The sequence below is a fragment of the Carcharhinus amblyrhynchos genome, chromosome 14 (genome assembly GCF_965287045.1).
Source record: "Carcharhinus amblyrhynchos chromosome 14, sCarAmb.v2.hapA, whole genome shotgun sequence".
NCBI classification, from domain to species: Eukaryota; Metazoa; Chordata; class Chondrichthyes; order Carcharhiniformes; family Carcharhinidae; genus Carcharhinus; species Carcharhinus amblyrhynchos.
The window spans coordinates 5,520,822-5,540,836 of record NC_137337.1 but is presented as its reverse complement, the minus strand read 5'-3'; the positions used below and the strand labels follow the sequence as shown (position 1 = coordinate 5,540,836).

General features: G+C 42.9%; 1 protein-coding gene across 2 annotated transcripts in view; it reads left to right on the top strand.

Moving 5' to 3' along the window:
* Window positions 1–20,015, top strand: part of dglucy (D-glutamate cyclase) — a 59,286-nt gene that overhangs the window by 28,168 nt on the left and 11,103 nt on the right. For both annotated transcript variants that reach the window (XM_080202202.1, XM_080202201.1), the window contains 6 exons: window positions 6,232–6,385; window positions 7,341–7,539; window positions 8,638–8,788; window positions 13,580–13,702; window positions 16,667–16,873; window positions 19,415–19,675. In XM_080202202.1, the coding sequence (XP_080058328.1) occupies window positions 6,232–6,385; window positions 7,341–7,539; window positions 8,638–8,788; window positions 13,580–13,702; window positions 16,667–16,873; window positions 19,415–19,675 (1,095 nt within the window). The remainder of the gene's footprint in view (window positions 1–6,231; window positions 6,386–7,340; window positions 7,540–8,637; window positions 8,789–13,579; window positions 13,703–16,666; window positions 16,874–19,414; window positions 19,676–20,015) is intronic.

Sequence of the window (20,015 nt, the reverse complement as noted above, 5' to 3'; positions counted from 1 at the left end):
GCCCAGAAAGCACGGGCGAAATTTTAATTTAAACTCAGCGAGTAAGAAAATCATGAGAGCGGGTGCAACAACGCCCAGCAAGCACTCAAGACATTTAAACACCCGGTCAGGTGTAAAAATAAAGTTGCAACCGATCTGTCAGACTCTGGTGAAGGAAATGGGAATCTACTTTAGGTTGCAGAGCGACTGGCAATGCATCAAGTCCTCTGGGGCTTAATCCAAAAGAGAAAATGCTGGAAAATTTCAGCATGTCTGGCAGCATGTGTAAGGAGAGAAAAAAGCTGACGTTTCGGGTCCAGATGACCCTTTGTCAAAGCTTCTGCAGCTGAGGTACATCAGTCCCTCCAGCCTTACTTTACAAAAATCTGTTTTCCTCTGGAATTTACCATCAAGTTTGAAATATTTTTAACCTGTGTGTTTGTGGGAGGATTGGAGCTATGTGCATCAAAGAACAGCTGAGCCTTTCCAAACAAGAACTTATTATTTCCTTTAAACTGGTCATGCATTCTTCTATGTTCACCACCCAAGGTCCAAAATATTCATTCCAGGTTAAGTAGCGTTTCACTTGCTCTTGTTTCCATTTGGTGTATTGCATTTGCTGCTCCCAACGTAGTCTCCTCTGTATCAGAGAAACCAAGCATAGACTGGGTGATCGCTTTGCTGAGCACCTTCGGTCTCTGTGCAGTCAGAACCCTGACCTTCCTGTTGCTTGCTATTTTAACTCATGATCCTGCACCCATGCCCACATGTCTGTCCTTGGCTTGCTGTAATGTCAGTAAAAAGTCTGACAACACCAGGTTTTAGTCCAACCGATTTATTTGATAGTAAACGCACAAGCTTTCGGGTTAGTCCCTCCGTCAGGTGAATGGAGAGTTCTGGCCTCAGACAGAGCATATAAAGCACAGACAGTTTACAGATTACTGATTAGAATGCGAATCTTTACACCTAACCTGCTGTTCAAGTCTTGAAGTGGCTGACAATGTCAGTGGAAGGAGCACTGATCACAGGTTAAAGAGATGTGTATTGTCTCCAGACAGTACAGTAAGTGAGGTTTTGCAAACCCAGGCAAGTGTTGGGGGTTACAGATAGTGCGACATGAACCCAAGATCCTTGTTGAGACCATCCTCATGTGTGTGGAACTTGGCTATCAGTCTCTGCTCAGCGACTCTGCGCTGTCGTGTGTCGTGAAGGCCACCTTGGAGAATGCTTACCCGAAGGTCAGAGGCTGAATGCCTGTGACCACTGAAGTGTTCGCCAACAGGAAGGGAACAGTCTTGCCTGGTGATTGTCGAGCGATGTTCATTCATCCGTTGTCGTAGCATCTGCATGGTCTTCCCAATGTACCATGCTTCGGGACATCCTTTCTTGCAACGTATCAGGTAGACAATGTTGGCCGAGTTGCAAGAGTATTTATCGTGTACCTGGTGGATGGTATTCTCAAGTGTGATGATGGTATCCGTGTCGATGATCCGGCATGTCTTGCAGAGGTTGCTGTGGCAGGGTTGTGTGGTGTTGTGGTCACTGTTCTCCTGAAGACTGGGTAGTTTGCTGCGAACAATGGTCTGTTTGAGGTTGTGTGGTTGTCTGAAGGCAAGAAGTGGGGGTGTGGGGATGCTCCGGAGTCTTCAACGTATCATTGATGAAGACGAACATCTCGCCAGGGCCATCCCCACACCCCCACTTCTTGCCTTCAGACAACCACACAACCTCAAACAGACCATTGTTCGCAGCAAACTACCCAGTCTTCAGGAGAACAGTGACCACAACACCACACAACCTTGCCACAGCAACCTCTGCAAGACATGCCGGATCATCGACACGGATACCATCATCACACGTGAGAATACCATCCACCAGGTACACGGTAAATACTCTTGCAACTCGGCCAACATTGTCTACCTGATACGTTGCAAGAAAGGATGTCCTGAAGCATGGTACATTGGGGAGACCATGCAGACGCTATGACAACGGATGAATGAACATCGCTCGACAATCACCAGGCAAGACTGTTCCCTTCCTGTTGGCGAACACTTCAGTGGTCACAGGCATTCAGCCTCTGACCTTCGGGTAAGCATTCTCCAAGGCGGCCTTCACGACACACGACAGCGCAGAGTCGCTGAGCAGAGACTGATAGCCAAGTTCCACACACATGAGGACGGTCTCAACAAGGATCTTGGGTTCATGTCGCACTATCTGTAACCCCCGTGACTTGCCTGGGTTTGCAAAACCTCACTTACTGTACTGTCTGGAGACAATACACATCTCTTTAACCTGTGATCAGTGCTCCTTCCACTCACATTGTCGGCCACTTCAAGACTTGAACAGCAGGTTAGGTGTAAAGATTTGCATTCTAATCAGTAATCTGTAAACTGTCTGTGCTTTATATGCTCTGTCTGAGGCCAGAACTCTCCATTCAACTGACGAAGGGACTAACCCGAAAGCTTGTGCGTTTACTATCAAATAAATCGGTTGGACTAAAACCTGGTGTTGTCAGACTTTTTACTGTGTTTACACCAGTCCAACGCCGGCACATCCACATCATTGCTGTAATGTTCCAGTGAAGCTCAATGCAAACTGGAGGAACAGCATCTCATCTTCCGGCTAGGCACTTTACAGCCTTCTGGTCTCAACATTGAATTCAACAACTTAAGATGATTTGCTCCAGCCTACCTCGACCCCTTTGTTTTCGTTCTATTTTGTTTACTTTTACTGCTCTTGACCTTTTATTTCTTTATTGTCTTTCTTCACTTTTCTTCCCCCCAACTCTTTCCCCCACTTCATGCCCCTTCCCTTACCTTTTCTCTCCCTTTGCTTCTCCTTTTCTAAATCTTATCTGTGTTCCATCCATTTTCCTCCCTCTCCCTCTCCGCCGCCATCCCTCCCTATCCGCCCTCCCTCCCCCCCGTGCCCCCGCCCAACATCTTCATTTTAGCTTCTCTGCTGTTTGGCCATTCACACCCTTTATTCTCTCTCTGCAGACAGCTATTAGCTGGTTTCCCTGGTTTTTGTGGCTAAGACTCATCTTTCATTTCATGCCCGAACAGTATAGATATCTCCCACTTTCTGTGCCTTTTAACTTTGACAAAGGGTCATCAGGACTCGAAATGTCAGCTCTTTTCTCTCCGTACAGATGCTGCCAGACCTGCTGAGATTTTCCAGCATTTTCTCTTTTGGTTTCAGATTCCAGCATCTGCAGTAATTTGCTTTTATGCACTTTGGACGTGGGACTTCCCAAAGCACTTGCAGCTTTTTAAGTGTATAATATTGCAGCCCATTTCCACTCTGCAAACTCTCACAGATAACCAGGTAATCTGTGACGTTGTTAAGGAATAAATATCGGCCTGGACACCAAGGAGAAGGTCTTTGGAATTACCACATCCATGTTAGATAAAGCATTGGTCTTGGTCAAAAGATGGCCTTCTATGACAGAGCAGCATTCCCTCGGTACTGGCAATGAGTGTAGTGAATAAAGTTAAAGTTTATTTATTAGTCTCAAAAAGGTTTACATTCACACTACAATAAAGTTACTGTGAAAATACCCTAGTAGCCACACTCTGGCACTGTTAGGGTACGTGAAGGGAGAATTTAGCATGGCCAATTCACCTAACCTGCACATCTTTGGACTGTGGGAGGAAACCAGAGCACCCGGAGGAAACCCATGCAGATATAGGGAGAATGTACAAACTCCACACAGGTAGTGACCCCAGCTGGGAATTGAACCTGGGTCCTGGCGCTGTGAGGCAGCAGTGCTAATCACTGTGTCACCATGCATTGCTGAGTATGGTAGTGTAATTGCCCAACTAAAAATGCAGGCCATGTCGCATTATTTGGTCTCGGGTAGGATGGCAGTAGGTAGGGCACTACCATTGAAATTTGTACTCTATAGGGGATAAGAATCAAAAGACGGTCCCATTTATGAATGCCCCCCCAGTAAGCTGTGTTAGAAAGTGCAAACGTGTAGAGATACCAGTTGAGAACATTATCTGTGATTGCATCCTTTATTCTAGAGATACAGATGGTGCTTGCAAGTTTAATCTTTTGGCTAAGATCAAGTGTCAGGTTAAGCCCAAGATCAGGTGAATCTTGAATCTTGTCAGCTTGAATCTTGTACATCTCTCATGTGGGGATCATGAATTGGATTCAACTTGAATTGGTTTTTGGAGCAAACAAGGAGATAGATTCAGGTCTAGCCAGTCAACCCTGCGCATTTGTAACTTTAAGAATGGAAGAAATATTAAAAACAAAGTTTAGCCTCTGTTACCTGACTCTGGTTCTCCTGTGTAGGTATTAATAGACTACTGACTATTTGTTATATCCAATTAAAGTCTCAACTAGTGAGACATTACAGATCCAAGCTGACAAAACAGGCCGCCCTTTTCCTGTCTTGGGCTCAATCTACATGATCCAAGCTGATAAGAGCAGGCATTGCACCTCGTCCAGCTTGATCTCATTTGCATCTTAGCCAAAAGGCCTAAATGCCGTAATTTGAATGAATTATTTTTTTTCGGTCAATTCCAATCAAATCCAATCAAAGTCCAATTCAAAGTCTTGACCAGCGAGACATTGCAGATCCAAGCTGACAAGACAGGCTGCCCTCTTCCTGTCTTGGGCTCAATGTACATGATCCAAGCTGGATTACTGCCTTTTTGAATCACTGCTGTCCTTGTGGTGAAGTGGTTTGATACAATTGAATGGATTGCTGGGCTGAGCTCAGAGTCAACCACCTTTTTTGTGGGCCTGGAGCCAGAAACCCAGTGCTGAATTCTTTTCCTAAGACATTAGTGGGCTAAATGCATTATTTCAACAATCTGACAGCTTCACTTTTTTTTTTAAATGGTGATCTGGCGAGGCTTAAACTTGCATTCCTTGAATTAAGAGCGCAGTAACATAGCAGTGCACCATTGATACTTTGTCTAGGCTGGCATTTTCCCATATCTTGGGTGAGATACGATGCCTCACCAGGAGTTTGCAATTTCAGAAAGGCGAGAGAGAAATTGGAAGTAACAAACATGACAACAGACCAAATGTTACTGCAGAAATGATGGTCAGACAAACTGTTATCTTCGTGAAGAATCACACAGCAACTTCTGACTGATGCACATGCACCATTAAAAACAAAATACCGCAGTTTCTGTGCACAGTGTGCCCCTCCTCTATAACCTGCATGAATGTGGCACGGTGGCACAGTGGTTAGCACTGCTGCCTCACATTGTCAGAGACCAAGGTTCAATTCCAGCTCTGGGGTCGCTGTCTCCCTGTGTTTACGTTGGTTTTCTCTGGGTGTTCTGGTTTCTTCCCACAGTCCAAAGATGTGTGGGTTAGGTTGTTTGCTAAATTGTCCCTTAGTGCCAGGGGGATTAGCAAGGTGAATTTATGGGATTATGGGGATTGGGCCTGGTTGGGATTGTTGTCGGTGCAGACTCGATGGGCCAAATGACCTCCTTCTGCGCTGTAGGGATTCTATAATTCTGTGATCTCCATTGATTTCAATTCAAACGTATTGAACATAGTGAAGTTCCTGAAATTATACATACAGATTAAACTAACCACCAAAAGTTAGTATTTGTCTATTCTAGCCCAAGTAGTCTTTTAATTGTATGATGCCTTAATTACTGTGAAACAACAACTCTGGCACTGAAAATTAACTTTTAAAAGTGTGGAGTCTCATTCTTTCAGCTTTTAACTATTGTTGGATTTTTTTTAAGTGTTTTTTTTAACTTTCTCTTTGTTTCTTTTTCTCTGCCCCTTTCTCTCTTAATACAGTCTCTCTTTCCCTCACTTTATTTAGCTTACTTGATTCAATTTGATTATGCTGGTTTAGACTCAGTGGACAGGATGTTTAGGCCTCGCTTGTCCCAAAACCATAAAATCCCACCCAAGGTCAAAGTACCGTCCCGTGGTGTGCCCCTCACCAGCTCCGATTCCCATAGTGGGCAGGATGGTAAAATTCCTGTTCTTCAGTTGGATTGGTTAAGATTGGACAGTTTGCTACCCTGTTCATACAGGTCCCAGATGCCTTGTAAAGGGCATTGCACTTTTTGGATGTTTAGCTGACAGCAAATAGCCATACAAAAGCCAATAGGAAATCTCTGAGCAAGTGCAATGAATAACTGGTGCTATTTGCCCACTGCTCATGGGAAAATTCAGTACAAAAGTTTTCTTCTCTCTTAGTATTTTGAGAAGTCCAACTATTGTAGGTAATTACTTGTCTTATGGATTTACTCTCAAAAGGTTTCAAGCAAGCCAACATTGTGATAATACACAAGACATTGGCTGATGACTTTGAGAAGTTTTGTTTGGCAAACACTGGACCACTGCCATTACTGTACAGGAGTAAACCTGGTGAGTGGAGCTGCCCACCACTCAGCAATGATTCTGATATAAGGTAGGTTCAAATACACTTTACCTTGTCTGTAGTTCTCAAGTGTAAGCTTCTACAACTCGACTCCAACATGTTTGGGAATAATCTTTATTCAGTTTGACCAAAAGAAGTTTTTGGGAACTGTGGATCCACAATACCAAAATACATATAATTTGACACATTAGCAACAGAGCAGTGATTTCACCCCAAGAGCCTACCCGACAGCTGAGTGGCCAGGGACACCCAGCCAGTGTAACACTGAGCCATACAGACCAGAAGGAGTTGGTTTCAAACCTCGACTGCAAGTGAATCAGTGGATATCAGTCAAGGACAGATATGGAGTATTTCAAATAATAATGTGTCCTGGCTCAGGAAGGGACAGGACAAAAAAAACTTAGAAAAGTCTGCCTGGGTCACTGCTGCAGATCCTAATTTGGTGAGTTCTACTGGGAAGTCCACATGGCTGGTTGTGATTCCTCCCAAAGTCCAATAGTTGACCAACATTCCCCAGATTCACCAACGGGATATAGGGGCGTGTGCCCAGCACCTAATTTTAAAATCAGCACTTGGTTACTCTAGGGTAATATCAGTAAATGCCTCTTCACACAAAGAATAATGCAAATCTGGATCTCTCTTCCTCTAGGGAGCTGCTAAAGCAGGTTGCAACTGAGATTGATAGGTATTTGTTCAGTAAGTTTATTAAGGGAGTGAAACCAAAAGGATAAGCGGAGTTGAAGTACAGATCAGCCATGATCTCATTGAATGTTGGGACAGGCTCTAGGTCTGAATGACCTCGTCATATCCCAAAGTTCCTACTCACTCTCTCCGTGCCTCTTATCAAAGTTGGTGTTTTCACTGGGAGCCTCAGCCCTTGACCAAGGAATCCAGGAACTAACTGAACTAGTTAAATCAGAATTATTATTCTGGATTAAGAAACAAAGGCCTTTAAACTAAATCTAACATTGTAATTTGGCTTTAGGACTGATTGTTCACAGTACATCAAGTTTGAGGGAGGAAATGTTACAGGCAATGTGAGCAGCCTTATGGAATACACTGAGCAGTTGAAGGACATGGTTACGTTTTATCTGGGATGCAGCTTTTCCTTTGAGAGTGCACTTCTCCAGGCTGGTGTTCCAGTAAGAAATATTGAACAAGAGTGCAATGTCAGTATGTTCAAGGTAGGCTCAAATTTATACATTTTCACATTTATTTAAAACCATTTAACAGGGTGGGCTGTTAGAATAGTCGCTGTTACTAGAGTAGTTTTATATTACTGGATTGGAAATGAAGAGTAAAAGCAAAATACTGAGTTTGCTGAGTTTTTCAGCATTTTCCGGTACTGAAGGGGCCTGGACCAATAATCACTAGATTGTGAGTTCAAATCCCACCATGGCACTTTGAAACTTCTCATCCCATTTCAAATCAAAAACTGGGATTGGCAAAAGCGATCTTAACTCTGTCGGAATGCCATTTAAATTTGGTATTGTACTTTATAGATGGAAATCTGCCATTCTGATCCAGTCTGTTCCATATGTGACTCTTGTTCCTTATTAATAATGTTGATTCTTAACTGTCCATTAAAGTGACCTCGTAATATAGTCCATTGCCTAAAATGCCCATAAACTGCAGAGCTTCTAGAAGAGGGCCCACAACCAACTTCTGGCAACTAGAGTACTGCAGGCCAGCCTTACCAGAGTGTCAGATTCTCAAGATTGAAGAAAGGAAAGCAGTCACAGTCAATACATTCTGGTGACCATGCTTCATTGGAAGCTGCCCTCTGAGGTCGGTTGTATCAAACAACTCATAGCATCAACCACTCAAAATGAAGACCCATCTGCCTTGCTGAGGCACTGCAGACTGGTGCAGAGTGGGCCATGCCCCATTGACTGTGTGTGCAAAATAGTTCTGGCTCCGCACAGCCAACCACGTTTTTGTGGGTTCAGTGCTCTACTATCGGCATGGAAACCAGAGTCTGCGGCCTATTCAGCATTTTTACTGTCGTGGCAAACCAGTCTGGTTCACTATTAAATTATTAGACCCTCAAAAACCAATCAAGGCTCTGATTTCAGTCAAGATCAAAGCCATGTCGGGCAGCTCTGTGGTCATGGGGAGGGTGGTTGCACATGGGTCCATTTGGTTTTGTTTATCTAGGTTCTATGCAAACATGTGTCCCTTGCCGGCAAGTCAAATATTGATTTTTTTTTAACAAGCAACTTTGTGGCTGAACTTCCTTATGTTCTTTCCATTTCTTCATCCCATCGACCTGTATGCCTCAGACATCCATTCCATGTGTTGGGGTTGGCCGTTTCCAGTGTAACATGGTAGTCTCTATGCGACCTATCCCCTCAGACAAACTTGATGCAGCTGTGGAAGTAACCCATCACATGAAAGATGTCCACGGTGCTCCTGTACACATTGGACACCCAGGTAAGATTGCCTTCAGGCTCTTAGAGAGAATGCAATAGAGGATCGCTTTCTCTGTTCTCGTTTCTGGGAATAGCACATAGGGACAAGAGGAGGCCATTCAATTCCTAGGGCCTGTTCCATTACAGTAAGTCCTCACTTTAAATTGTGGTTGTGTTCGTGAAATCACAACTGTAAATGAATCCTGGGGCTCTATAGCAATCAATGTTAAAGCCAGAGTTAGGTTCCTTTGGACATTCCTCGACTGGACTAAGCAATGTAGAAGTTTCAATGCTGTACCATTCATGCTTGATTTGATTTATTATTGTCACATTTTTTGGTTTGCAGTGAAAAGTATTGTTTCTTGAGCGTTATACAGACAATGCATACTGTTCATAGAGTACATAGAGGAGAAGGAAAGGAGATCATGCAGAATGTAGTGTTACAATCACCGTAGAGAAAGATCAGCTTAATGTAAGGGTGACACAGTGGCACAGTGGTTAGCATTGCTACTTCACAGTGCCAGGGACACAGGTCAATTCCTGGCTCGGGCCACTGTCTGTAGGAGTTCTTCCCGTGTCTGTGTGGATTCTCCCCGGGTGCTCTGGTTTCCTCCCACAATCCAAAGATGTGCAGGTTTGGCGGATTGGCCATGTTAAATTGACCATTAGTGTCAGGGGGACTAGCTAGGGTAAATGCAAAGAGTTACGGGGCTTGGGACTGGGTGGGATCGTATTTGGTGTGGACCCCTTCTGCACTGCATGATTCTGTGATTCAATAAGGTAAGTCCATTCAAAAGTCTGATGGCAGCAGGGAAGAAGCTGTTCTTGAGTCGGTTGGTATGTATTCTTGGAGTTTTGTATCTTTTTCCCAACAAAAGAAGGTGGAAGAAAGAATGATTGGGGTTCTTGATTATGCTGGCTGCTTTTCCGATGCAGCATGAAGTGTCGACTGAATCAATGGATGGGAAGCTTGTTTGCGTGATGGACTGGGCTACATTCACAACCATTTTTTCCTCTGATGGAGAAATCTAGCACGAGGGGGCATGGCTTTAAATTAAGGGGGGTAGTTATAGGACGGATGTCAGGGGTAGGTTCTTTACCCAGAGGGTGGTGAGGGATTGGAATGCCCTGCCTGCTGCAGTTGTAAATGCGCCTAGTTTGGGGGCGTTTAAGAGATCCGTGGATAGGTTTATGGACGAAAAGGGATTGGTTTAGGTTAGTGGGTCATTGTTTTTTAACTGGTCGGCGCAACATCGTGGGCCGAAGGGCCTGTTCTGCGCTGTAATGTTCTATGTTCTATGTTCTATTTTAAAGCTCATTTATTATGGTCACACGTAGGCTTAAATAAGCACTGCAACTAAATTACTATGTAATTCCCCTAGTCGCCACACTTATATTCCTGTACATTGTGTGGACTGTGAGAAGAAATTGGAGCACCCGAAGGAAACCCATGCAGACATGGGGAGAATGTGCAGACCCCATACAGACAGTGTCCCAAATCACGAATCGAACCCAGGTTCCTGGCGCTGTGAGACAGCAGTGCTAATCACTGTGCCACCGTGTAGTTTCTTGCAGTCTTGGTCAGAATAGGTGCCATACAAAGCTGTTATACATCTGGAGAGGTTGCTTTCTGTGATGCATCTATAAAAGTTGGTGAGAGTTGTAATAGACATGCCGAATTTCATTAGCCTCCTAAGAAATTAGAGGCGTTGGTGGGCTTTCTTAATATAGCGCTGGTGTGGAAGGAACAGGACAGGTTGTTGGTGATCTGGGCACCTAGAAACTTGGTGCAGCACTGTACATTCCTAACTGAAATATCTTGCAAACTAAAATATGTCACTGAACATAGGAAGAAATACAATACAGTATCTAATAAATGAGATTGACCAATCTCCAATTAGTGGCAGATATTGGTTAGTGCAATTATCAGCTCGGGGAAATTGTAGAATTACCTGCACTAACCATTCTGCCACTCGATTGAACCCAGGAGTTCAGCACAGGTGAAGCCAGCAGCAAAGACAGTGAAGTAGAATCAGCAGCAAGGAGAAGTACAGATCCTGGGGCCTAAGATGAGAACTGAGGGCAGGAGCAAAGCTCTGGACTCAAGGTGAAGCTGGGGAAGCAGGGCAGGAGATAAGATCCGGGAGCAAAGGGCAGATAGATCACAGAAGACAAAGCCTGTGGCAAATTAAAATGAAAATGACATGAAATGGATACGCTGACAGTACATTATGAGCAATGTTAAAGTGAGGCAACATCAAGCGAGGACTTAACCCTACTCATTGGGATCATGGTTGATATGTACTTTACCTCCACCCACTCACCCTGGCTCCACATCCATCAATACTTATGGCCAGCAAAATCCTATCAATCTCAGATTTAAAATTATTGGTTGAATTAACTTCCACTGCTTTTTTACAGGAGGGAGAGACAGAGAGACAGAGTTCCACAATTCCCACCCTCTATATGAGAAATGTTTCCTAATTTCTCTTCAGAATGACCTGGCTCTGATTTTAAGGTTATGTTTCATTGTCCTGGATTCTGATCTGGAGAAGTTTTTAGTTACCCCACTCAATTCAAAATTGTAAAAATCAGATCAGCTGTCAATATTCCAAATTCCAGGGAATACAAACCTTGTTTATGTAATCCCACCTCAGAATCTAACCCTTAAAACTCAGGTAACATTCCTATGAATCTGTGCTGTGTACCTTCCAAGGCTGCTACTTTATGATGTGGTGACCAGAAATATATGCACTACCTTGGATATGGTCTGACCACGGTTTTATGTAGCTCTGGCATAATTTCTTCCTCTTTATAACCTAGCCCTCTGACATAGAACAAACCAGATATACATACAAATTAGCAACAGGAGTAGGTCATTCAGCCCCTTGAGCCTGTTCCATCATGCAATAAGATTATGGATGATTAATTATAACATTAATTCCCTGATCCAGCCTCCTTCCAATAACCTTTCACTCCCTTGTTAATCAAGAATCTATCTTGCTCAGCCTTAAAAATATTCTAAGATCCTGGCTTCCACTGCTTTTTGAGGAAGAGAGTTCCAGAGAATTGTGACCTTCAGAGAGAAAAGAATTCTCCTCAGCTCTGTTTTAAATGAGTGACCCTTTATTTTTAAACTGTGACTTTAGTTCTAGATTCTCCAACTAGAGGAAACGACCTCTTTACATCCACCCTATCAATTTCCCTCTGGATTTTAAAACGTTTCAATCAAGTTGCCTCTTTTTTAAATTCTAGTGAATACAAATCCAACTTCTCCAACCCTTCCTCATAAGACAACCGGCTCATTCCTAGTATTAGTGTAGGAAACCTTCTCTAAGTGGGTTATGGTGCATCTGTATCTGTTCTTAAATAAGGGGACCAATACTGTACACAATAATCCAGATATTATCTCAGCGATACCCTGTACAACTGATGCATAAGCTTCCTACTTTTGCATTGAATTCGCCTCACAATAAATGATAACATTCTATTAGCTTTCCTATTAGCGGTACCTGCACACTAGCCTTTTGTGACTCTTGCCCTCGGACACCCAAATTCCTCTGTACTTCAGAGTGTCACCATTTAGATAATAAGTAATTTTTATTCTTCTTCTAAAAATGGACAACTATGCTGACTCACTTTCTCTATGTCTCTTTGTAGCCTCTTTATGTCCTCTACACAATCTTTGTGTCATCAGCAAATTTTGCAACCATACCTTCAGTCCTTTCATCCAAGTCATTTATATAAATCATAAAAAGTTGAGGCCCCCATACTGATCCCTGTAGAACACCACTCATTGCACCCTGCTAAAAAAACAGACAATTTATGCCAATTGTCTGTTACTTGTAAGCTAGCCAATCTTCAATCCATGCCAGTATGTTATTGCCTACACAATGAAATTTACATGATAATCTTTTATGTGGCACCTTATCAAATGCCTTCTTTTTGATTTGATTTACTATTGTCACATGTATTGGGATGCAGTGATAAGTATTGTTTTTTGCACGCTATACAGACAAAGAATACCATTCATAGAGTACATTGGGGAGGAGGATGCACAATATAGTGTTGCAGTTACAGATAGGATGTAGAGAAAGATCAGCTTAATATAATTCAAAAGTCTGATGGCAGCAGGGAAGAAGCTGATCGTGAGTTGGTTGGTACATGATTTCAGACTTCTGCATCTTTTTCCTGATGGAAGAAGGTGGAAGAGAGAATGTCCGGGGTGCGTGGGATCCTTGATTATGTTGGCTGTTTTTCTAAGACAGCAGGAAGTGCAGCCAGACTCAACAGATGGGAGGCTGGGTTGCATGATGGACTGGGCTACATTCAAAACCCTTTGTAACTTCTTACGGTTTTGGTCAGTTCTGGAAATCTAAGTAGAGCTCATCCACAGGTTCCCCTTTATCAGAGCACAATGTCTGATACAACATTCCAGGAGCCTTATTGAATACTTCTATGTACCTAGCTACAGCAATTTTAGTGTACATGGCTCCCAAGTTTCTCTTTGATACTCCTGATGTGTTCTAACTATAGAGTTAAAATATTATGGAAGTAATCACATACCTGTAAAGGCAATCTCTCCCCAACCATTCAATCATAAAATCTATCCCATCCAAGATATATCCTGAGGAATTGGTATGCAGAGTCTCTGCAGTAGATCAAGTTTTGAAGCTGTCCCACCAATCAGTCTCTTGAAGAGCAAAGAGTCAACATTTGTCTTCCTCCTGTGCAGCTTTTGACTGATTTTTAAATGTTTCTCCAATAAGTCAGCTACATGGGTATTAAAATACATTCATTTTACTACCCTCAGGATTAATTGGAATTGAAGACTTGTCAAAACCAGATTTTGGGGACCGAGTTGAAGCAAATCCTGGTGACACTCCAGTCTTCTGGGCCTGCGGAGTCACTGCAACAGAGGCTGTTCACAGCTGCAGTAAGCTACAGAAAAGGGACTTGAGTAGCAGTGGGATGTGACTCTAACTACTTGTGTGAATTATTTTGCTGGCAGTAAAATTGCATTTATATAGCACCTTTCACAATCTCAGCATCACAAAACTCTTCAGAGCCAGTTAAGTATTTTTTGACGTGTAGTTGTTGTAATGTCGGAAACATAGCAGCTATTAAAGGTAAGCATTTACAAATAGCAATGATATAAATGAATAGATACTCTGTTCTTTGGAATGTCAATTGTAGGTAAAATATTGGCCAGGATATTGGCTAGAACATACCCTGCTCCACTTCAAATAGTGGCCACAGGATTTGTTATCTGAGAAGGTAAACAGCCTCAGTTTAATGTCTCATCTGAAAGTCAGCACTTCTGACAGTGCAGCATCCCCTCAGTAACACACTTGGAGTCCTGATCTAAATGTTGTACTGAAATCTCTGGAAAGGGAATTAAACACACAACCTCCTGGCTCAGAGGTGAGAGTGCTACTAAGCCACGGATGACACTTGATGTAGCCCATTAAAATAAGTGGGTAATGGCCTCCACCTGTATAGGCCAAGTAGCAGAATGATTAAGATGCAGACATGCTACTCAACGGGATGTTGTTGAAAAGAGAAAGGAAGATAATCTTCGTATTTCAGGGTAAACTGTGAGTAGTTGGAGATTTTGGATAAGAAAGCAGAGGTATGGTTTTGCTTTAATTAATGAATAATAAATGACTGATACTACATTTTGTTCTTTGGTGTTGCATACATGAGAATTAAAGTTTATTTATTAGCCAGAAGTAAGGCTTACACTACAATGAAGTTACTGTGAAATTCCCTTAATCGCCACACTCTGGCGCCTGTTTGAGTCAATCCACCTAACCAGCACGTCTTTAAACTGTGGGAGGAAACTGGAGCACTTGGAGGAAACCCACACAGACATGGGGGGAACATGCAAACTCCACAGAGACAGTGACCCAATGTGGGAATCGAACATGGGGCCCTGACGCTGTGAGGCAGTAATGCTAACCACTATGCCCACCATGCTGCCTGGAACATGTTGTGGAACTTTTGGGAAGTTGGAAACAATTAGGGATTTGGAGAAAATGAGAGCATTGAAGACAGAAGCAGGGAAACCTTTGGACAGGTGAAATGGGCAGATCCCTCCAGTTTGGTGGAAGGTAACAAGCAAAAAATTAAGAATTAGGAAAAGCAGTCGGTAGGTGACAGTTTTCTCCAAAGACAGAGGGAAATTGTAGAATGGTTTGAAGCAGGAAGCATGATTTGGATATAGAGGAAAGGCAGAAAGTAATCATATCTTTAAAATGACAAGTAACTAGCTGAGGCTGACTGGGGCCAGTAGAGAAATTAGCAGTAGAGATTTTAGATGTAGACTGAAATCATCTAGAGGACATAGATGGAATGCTATAGCTGGATCAAAGAAGAGGCTATTGAAAGAAATATTTTCACAAAGGGATTCTAAAGAAAGCACAAACTTTAATGCATACATTCTTGATCTCAGAATTCCTCTAAAGCTTTTCACAATCAATTAAGTACTTTTGAAATGGTATTACTGAGTTGATGTACAAAACACAGCAAGCAATGTGCAAGATAGTAATACATCAGTGATACCCATAGATGGGGCTCTAACATTCACATGTATTATAAATACAGCTGTTGAGACAGGGGCTTGAATTTTTACAGTAACCAAAGTGACCAGAACCCTGGTTCTGGAAGACCAGCTCTGGAACCTGGCTCTCACCATTCGTCAAGGCACTGGGAGGGGAACAGGGGTGGGGAGTGGGGTGAGATGTTCTTTGCATTTCTGTGGTTCATGGAGGCTGCCGTATGTATAAAAATGCAACCTCCTTCATATTGATCCAATTTTCAATACTGGGATTTCCAGAATGTGACTTGTTGGGTCTAAATGGTTGAGAACAATGTTTAAAACTATTGGTTACTTGGAGAGGTCAGGTGTTCCTTCAGAAAAGGTCAGGTGCCCCTTTGTTAATAATAGATATGAATGTGCGTTAAAAGTGGATAAACTCTGTGGAACTGTCAAGTTGCTTAAAACCCCAGGCCCTTTAAAGTTTGTTAATTATTTAATTAACCTTCTTTTGTGGAGTATCCTGGAGTGGTTTACCATGTTAAATGTGTTATGTAAAATGCAAGTTGATTTCTTTTCCATCAAATTCCTAAAGAGAGCTGTGAGGGGAAGTTGGGGTTGGTCTGAATTACATATATTTTTTTCTCCATTGTTAAAGTTACAAAGCCAATGCTCAGAGTGGAGCTGGGCAAATCCAAATCCATTCCTTGCTTAGTCCAAAAACCAAATTCAAATTCTAATTGAATCCAATTCATGGTCCCCACAAAATCCAAGCTGACAAGATAAGGCAATGCACCCCATCTTGGGCTTAATCTGATGCTTGATCTTTGCAGTGAAGTTTAAAGTTTATTTATTAGTGTCACAAGCAGTCTTACATTTACATTGCAATGAAGTTACTGTGAAAAATCCCCTAGTTGCCACACTCTGGTGCCTGTTTGGGTATACTGAGAGAGAATTTAGCATGGCCAATGCACCTAACAGAACATCTTTCAGACTGTGGAAAGAAACCAGAGCGCCCAGAGGAAACCCATGCAGACACGGGGAGAACATGCTGACTCTGCACGGACAGTGATTGAAGCTGGGAATTGAACCCGGGTCCCTGGTGCTGTGAGGCAGCAGTGCTAACCATTGTGCCACTGTGTTGCCCCATGATGCAGGTGTTGTTAATGTCCCTGAGTGCGGGGATTGATAGAATATGACACTTTTTGCATGACATCCTACAATCATAAGGTTAGTTTCCCTCATCAGTGTGCCTATAACCGACGTGTATATTGTGAATGTCGATATAAATTTGATTCTATCCTTTTTCCCTTTAACATTCTGTAAATAAGTTTTAACTGGTTCAATTCCCCTTACTTTCAGAATCACCCCTGGCTTTCACCCATGCTTCTGGCTGTATGTTCATTACTGACTTGAGGAGTGAACTCGAGGTGAGCAGCAACTATGCTGCTGACACAGAAACCCCGCGTGTTTTTTGCATTTCTCAGAATCCGCTCCACTATAGCGTTGCCTCAGTTACCACAGTTGAGAAATTCAAGGCACTGGACAAGCTGATTCAGCAAGATCCAGGTAAGAAGAGCATGCTAGTCACAACTAAATGGTTTGTGGGTGTCAGATTTAGTGGGCTTCAGAGACTACTTATTAACAAAGTTACCGTGGAAATGGTCTTGGGGAGGGTTTGGTAGGCATCTCCACTAGGTGTCTGCAATTATCTGGCTTTATGTATAGATTCCAACAATCACCCACTTCCCACCAATGCCCCATGTTCTCAGAGGTTAAAAGAAAACCGTTTTCCCTCCCCAATATTTTTGAGATCATGAATGCCCCTTTGAAAGATCATCTCTATTGCACTCCCCGGAACCTCTTTCACCCATCTCCAGTCTCCATGTTGAGCTCAGTGAGTCTCTGTGGTTTCCTAGTTTTCAGAATAAGCTATTACAATTATAGAATCCATCCAGTGCAGAAAGAGGCCATTCAGCCCATTGAGCCTGCACCGACAGCAATCCACCCAATCCCTAACCCTGTAACCCTACATATTTACACTGCTAATCCCTCTAACCTCTGCATCCTGGGACACTAAGGGGCAATTTAGCACATCTTTGAACTGTGGGAGGAAACCGGAGCACCCAGAGGAAACCCACGCAGACACAGGGAGAATGTGAAAACTCCACACAGACAGTGACCCAAGCTGGGAATTGAACCCAGGTGCCTGGAGCTGTGAGGTAGCAGTGCTAACCACTGTGCTGCCCACCATGCTGCCCATTCTCCAGTTCCTAACTCAGTTCCCTTCCAGCCAAGGCGGCCCAATCTCAACCAACTTTCCATCCTCCTCCCTGCCACTGTCTGCCAAACCAAATTTGGTGATGTTACACTTGAAGGCAGGGACCTGTGAGATTTATCCAGGGATTCGCATCTGCTGCATTCACAATCAGCTATAATCTTGCTGCACAATCATTATAAATGAATCCTCCTACCATATCCCAACGACACATAATCCAAGAGCGTGGCAGATCAGGCAGGGAGCTGATATGGGCAGAAACTAAAACATTATTATGGCCACTTAGATGACCTTTTCCTATGGTCTCCTGAATTATGGATAGATTTTTGTTGGTACATTGGGTTTTTTTTCACTGTCGATTTTTCTAACCATGGCCAGAATTCTGTTTGCTAGTGGAATTCTCTGATCCCTCTGGCTGTGTGTTCCTGCACGGATTTCCCGGCGCATCAATGGAATTCTTGTTGACAGCAATGGGACTAGAAGATCCCACTGCCAGCAAACAGTGTGCTGCCTCCCATTGAGGGGAGGCCAGAGAAATCTATATGGTAATGAAGTGACCACCAAACTTTCAGTGGATGAAGAGTGTCTTTTCCTGTAATGAGCCTCTGATTATATCCCCAATTGATGGCTTGAATTATATAAGGACTAGCAGCTCTCCTGTGCCCTCACTCAATGTGCGTATGTCAGAGCTGAGGGGGCATCAATCAGTCCACTCTTCATCCACTCATGAGTGATTAGAATGTGCAATTGACCAGAATTGGGGGCATGGAAATTTGCTCCAGGATTATAGGGCTGGAAAAGGTTACGGAGGTAGGGATAATGCAACAGACAAGCTTTATCTGCTGGGGAGCTTGATGGATGTCCTTTGAATGGAAGGCTTATTGGTGTTGTCCAAACCTGTGTGTTTTAACCTCCATAGCGAATAAAGGCACAAAGTCGACTTTAAATACTTAAACAGTTTCCTTTATTCTGCAGCTACTTAAACAACAGTAAATATTTGCAATGCATAAACCAAATATTCACTATCTATTACTTTATTTAAGGTTGATTTCCACTTGCAATTAAAACCTGGCCAGGATTTTGTTGTCACATGGAATCAGTACTTTGTCCTCTTCTTCTTCCAGGTGTTGTCTTTCCTAGTGAGCTTGGTTTCCGGTTTCTTCACACTGCCTTTCTGAACAAGCTGTTTGTGTGAGCAGAGTTAAAACTCCAAAAATTCTTTGATAACCAGCCAATGAATTGATCAGAATCCCAATTGCATCATTTGATTATGCCAGAATAATGTCATCGGTCACTCCAAACCTCATCATCTTTAGGCCTCTTAAGTGCCATGCCCAGATAAGGAACACTGACTCCTACGGAACTTTTCGCTGTCAAGGACAAGCTGTTAAACCTGACACCTTCTGTCCTTTGACATATTCCAGGCCACTGGTCACAAGAAATCCCAGCATAGTGAAAAAACAACTTTAATCAAAAAATCAAGTTTGCTTGATCGAAGATCTTTCAAATATTAAAAGCTAAAATTCCATTCAGCCACATTGGCATAAAAGTGCCTGTGGCAAAATTCTTGTCTGCGGCTGAGTTAGCACGAAGTAAATTAGTATGACTGTTTACCATACTGTTAGTAACACAGATTGATTTGTGTGTAGCTTCCACTGGACCCACAAATTGGAGCTAAATAAGTCCCATTGCTGTAAAGAATCTGTACTGTGCTCATCCGTTATCAACATGCAGTGACTCTTGGACTTTGTTCCAATTGAACTATGCATCTTAGAATGTAATTGAACCACTTGGAATAGAAACTTAAGGATACATGTTTCTGTCCTGTTCAGGCAATCGCGGTATCAAGCATTTATTGATTGAAAACCAGCTGCTGAAAGCCTGCCTCTCCCTGTCACACGCAAAATCTGTGCTCATAACGACTGGATTTCCAACGCACTTCAATCACCAGCCTCCAGAGGAGACGGATGGTCCTCCAGGAGCTATTGCCATAGCAGCCATGTTGCAGGCCCAGAAGAAGAATGTTGTCATAGTAACTGATCAAAGAGCCTTAGAGATGAACAAAAAGATTATTGACGAAGCTGTTGAGCGAGGTAATGTTTTTTCCCATTTTTAATAAATGCTGTTTGGTCAGTCAGCAAATGAAGAATACAGATTTTTGGAGGTGACGGGGACCTAGTCCACCAGCTGGAGACTCTGCCTTACATCTTTTAGGGAGGCCTGCTGAATTAACACCTCACTGTCTAAGTAGATTTTATTTATGTTGCTGTTTGTTTCTTTGACCAATCGCCTCAAATTTGTGTCTGCTGGTTTCTTGCCCTTCCATTAATGGGAACTGTATCTCCCTCTCCATTCTGTCCGGACCCCTCACTGAAATTCCTCTAACAAATTCCTCTCAACTTTCTCTTCTCTAAGGAGAACAACCCCAGCATC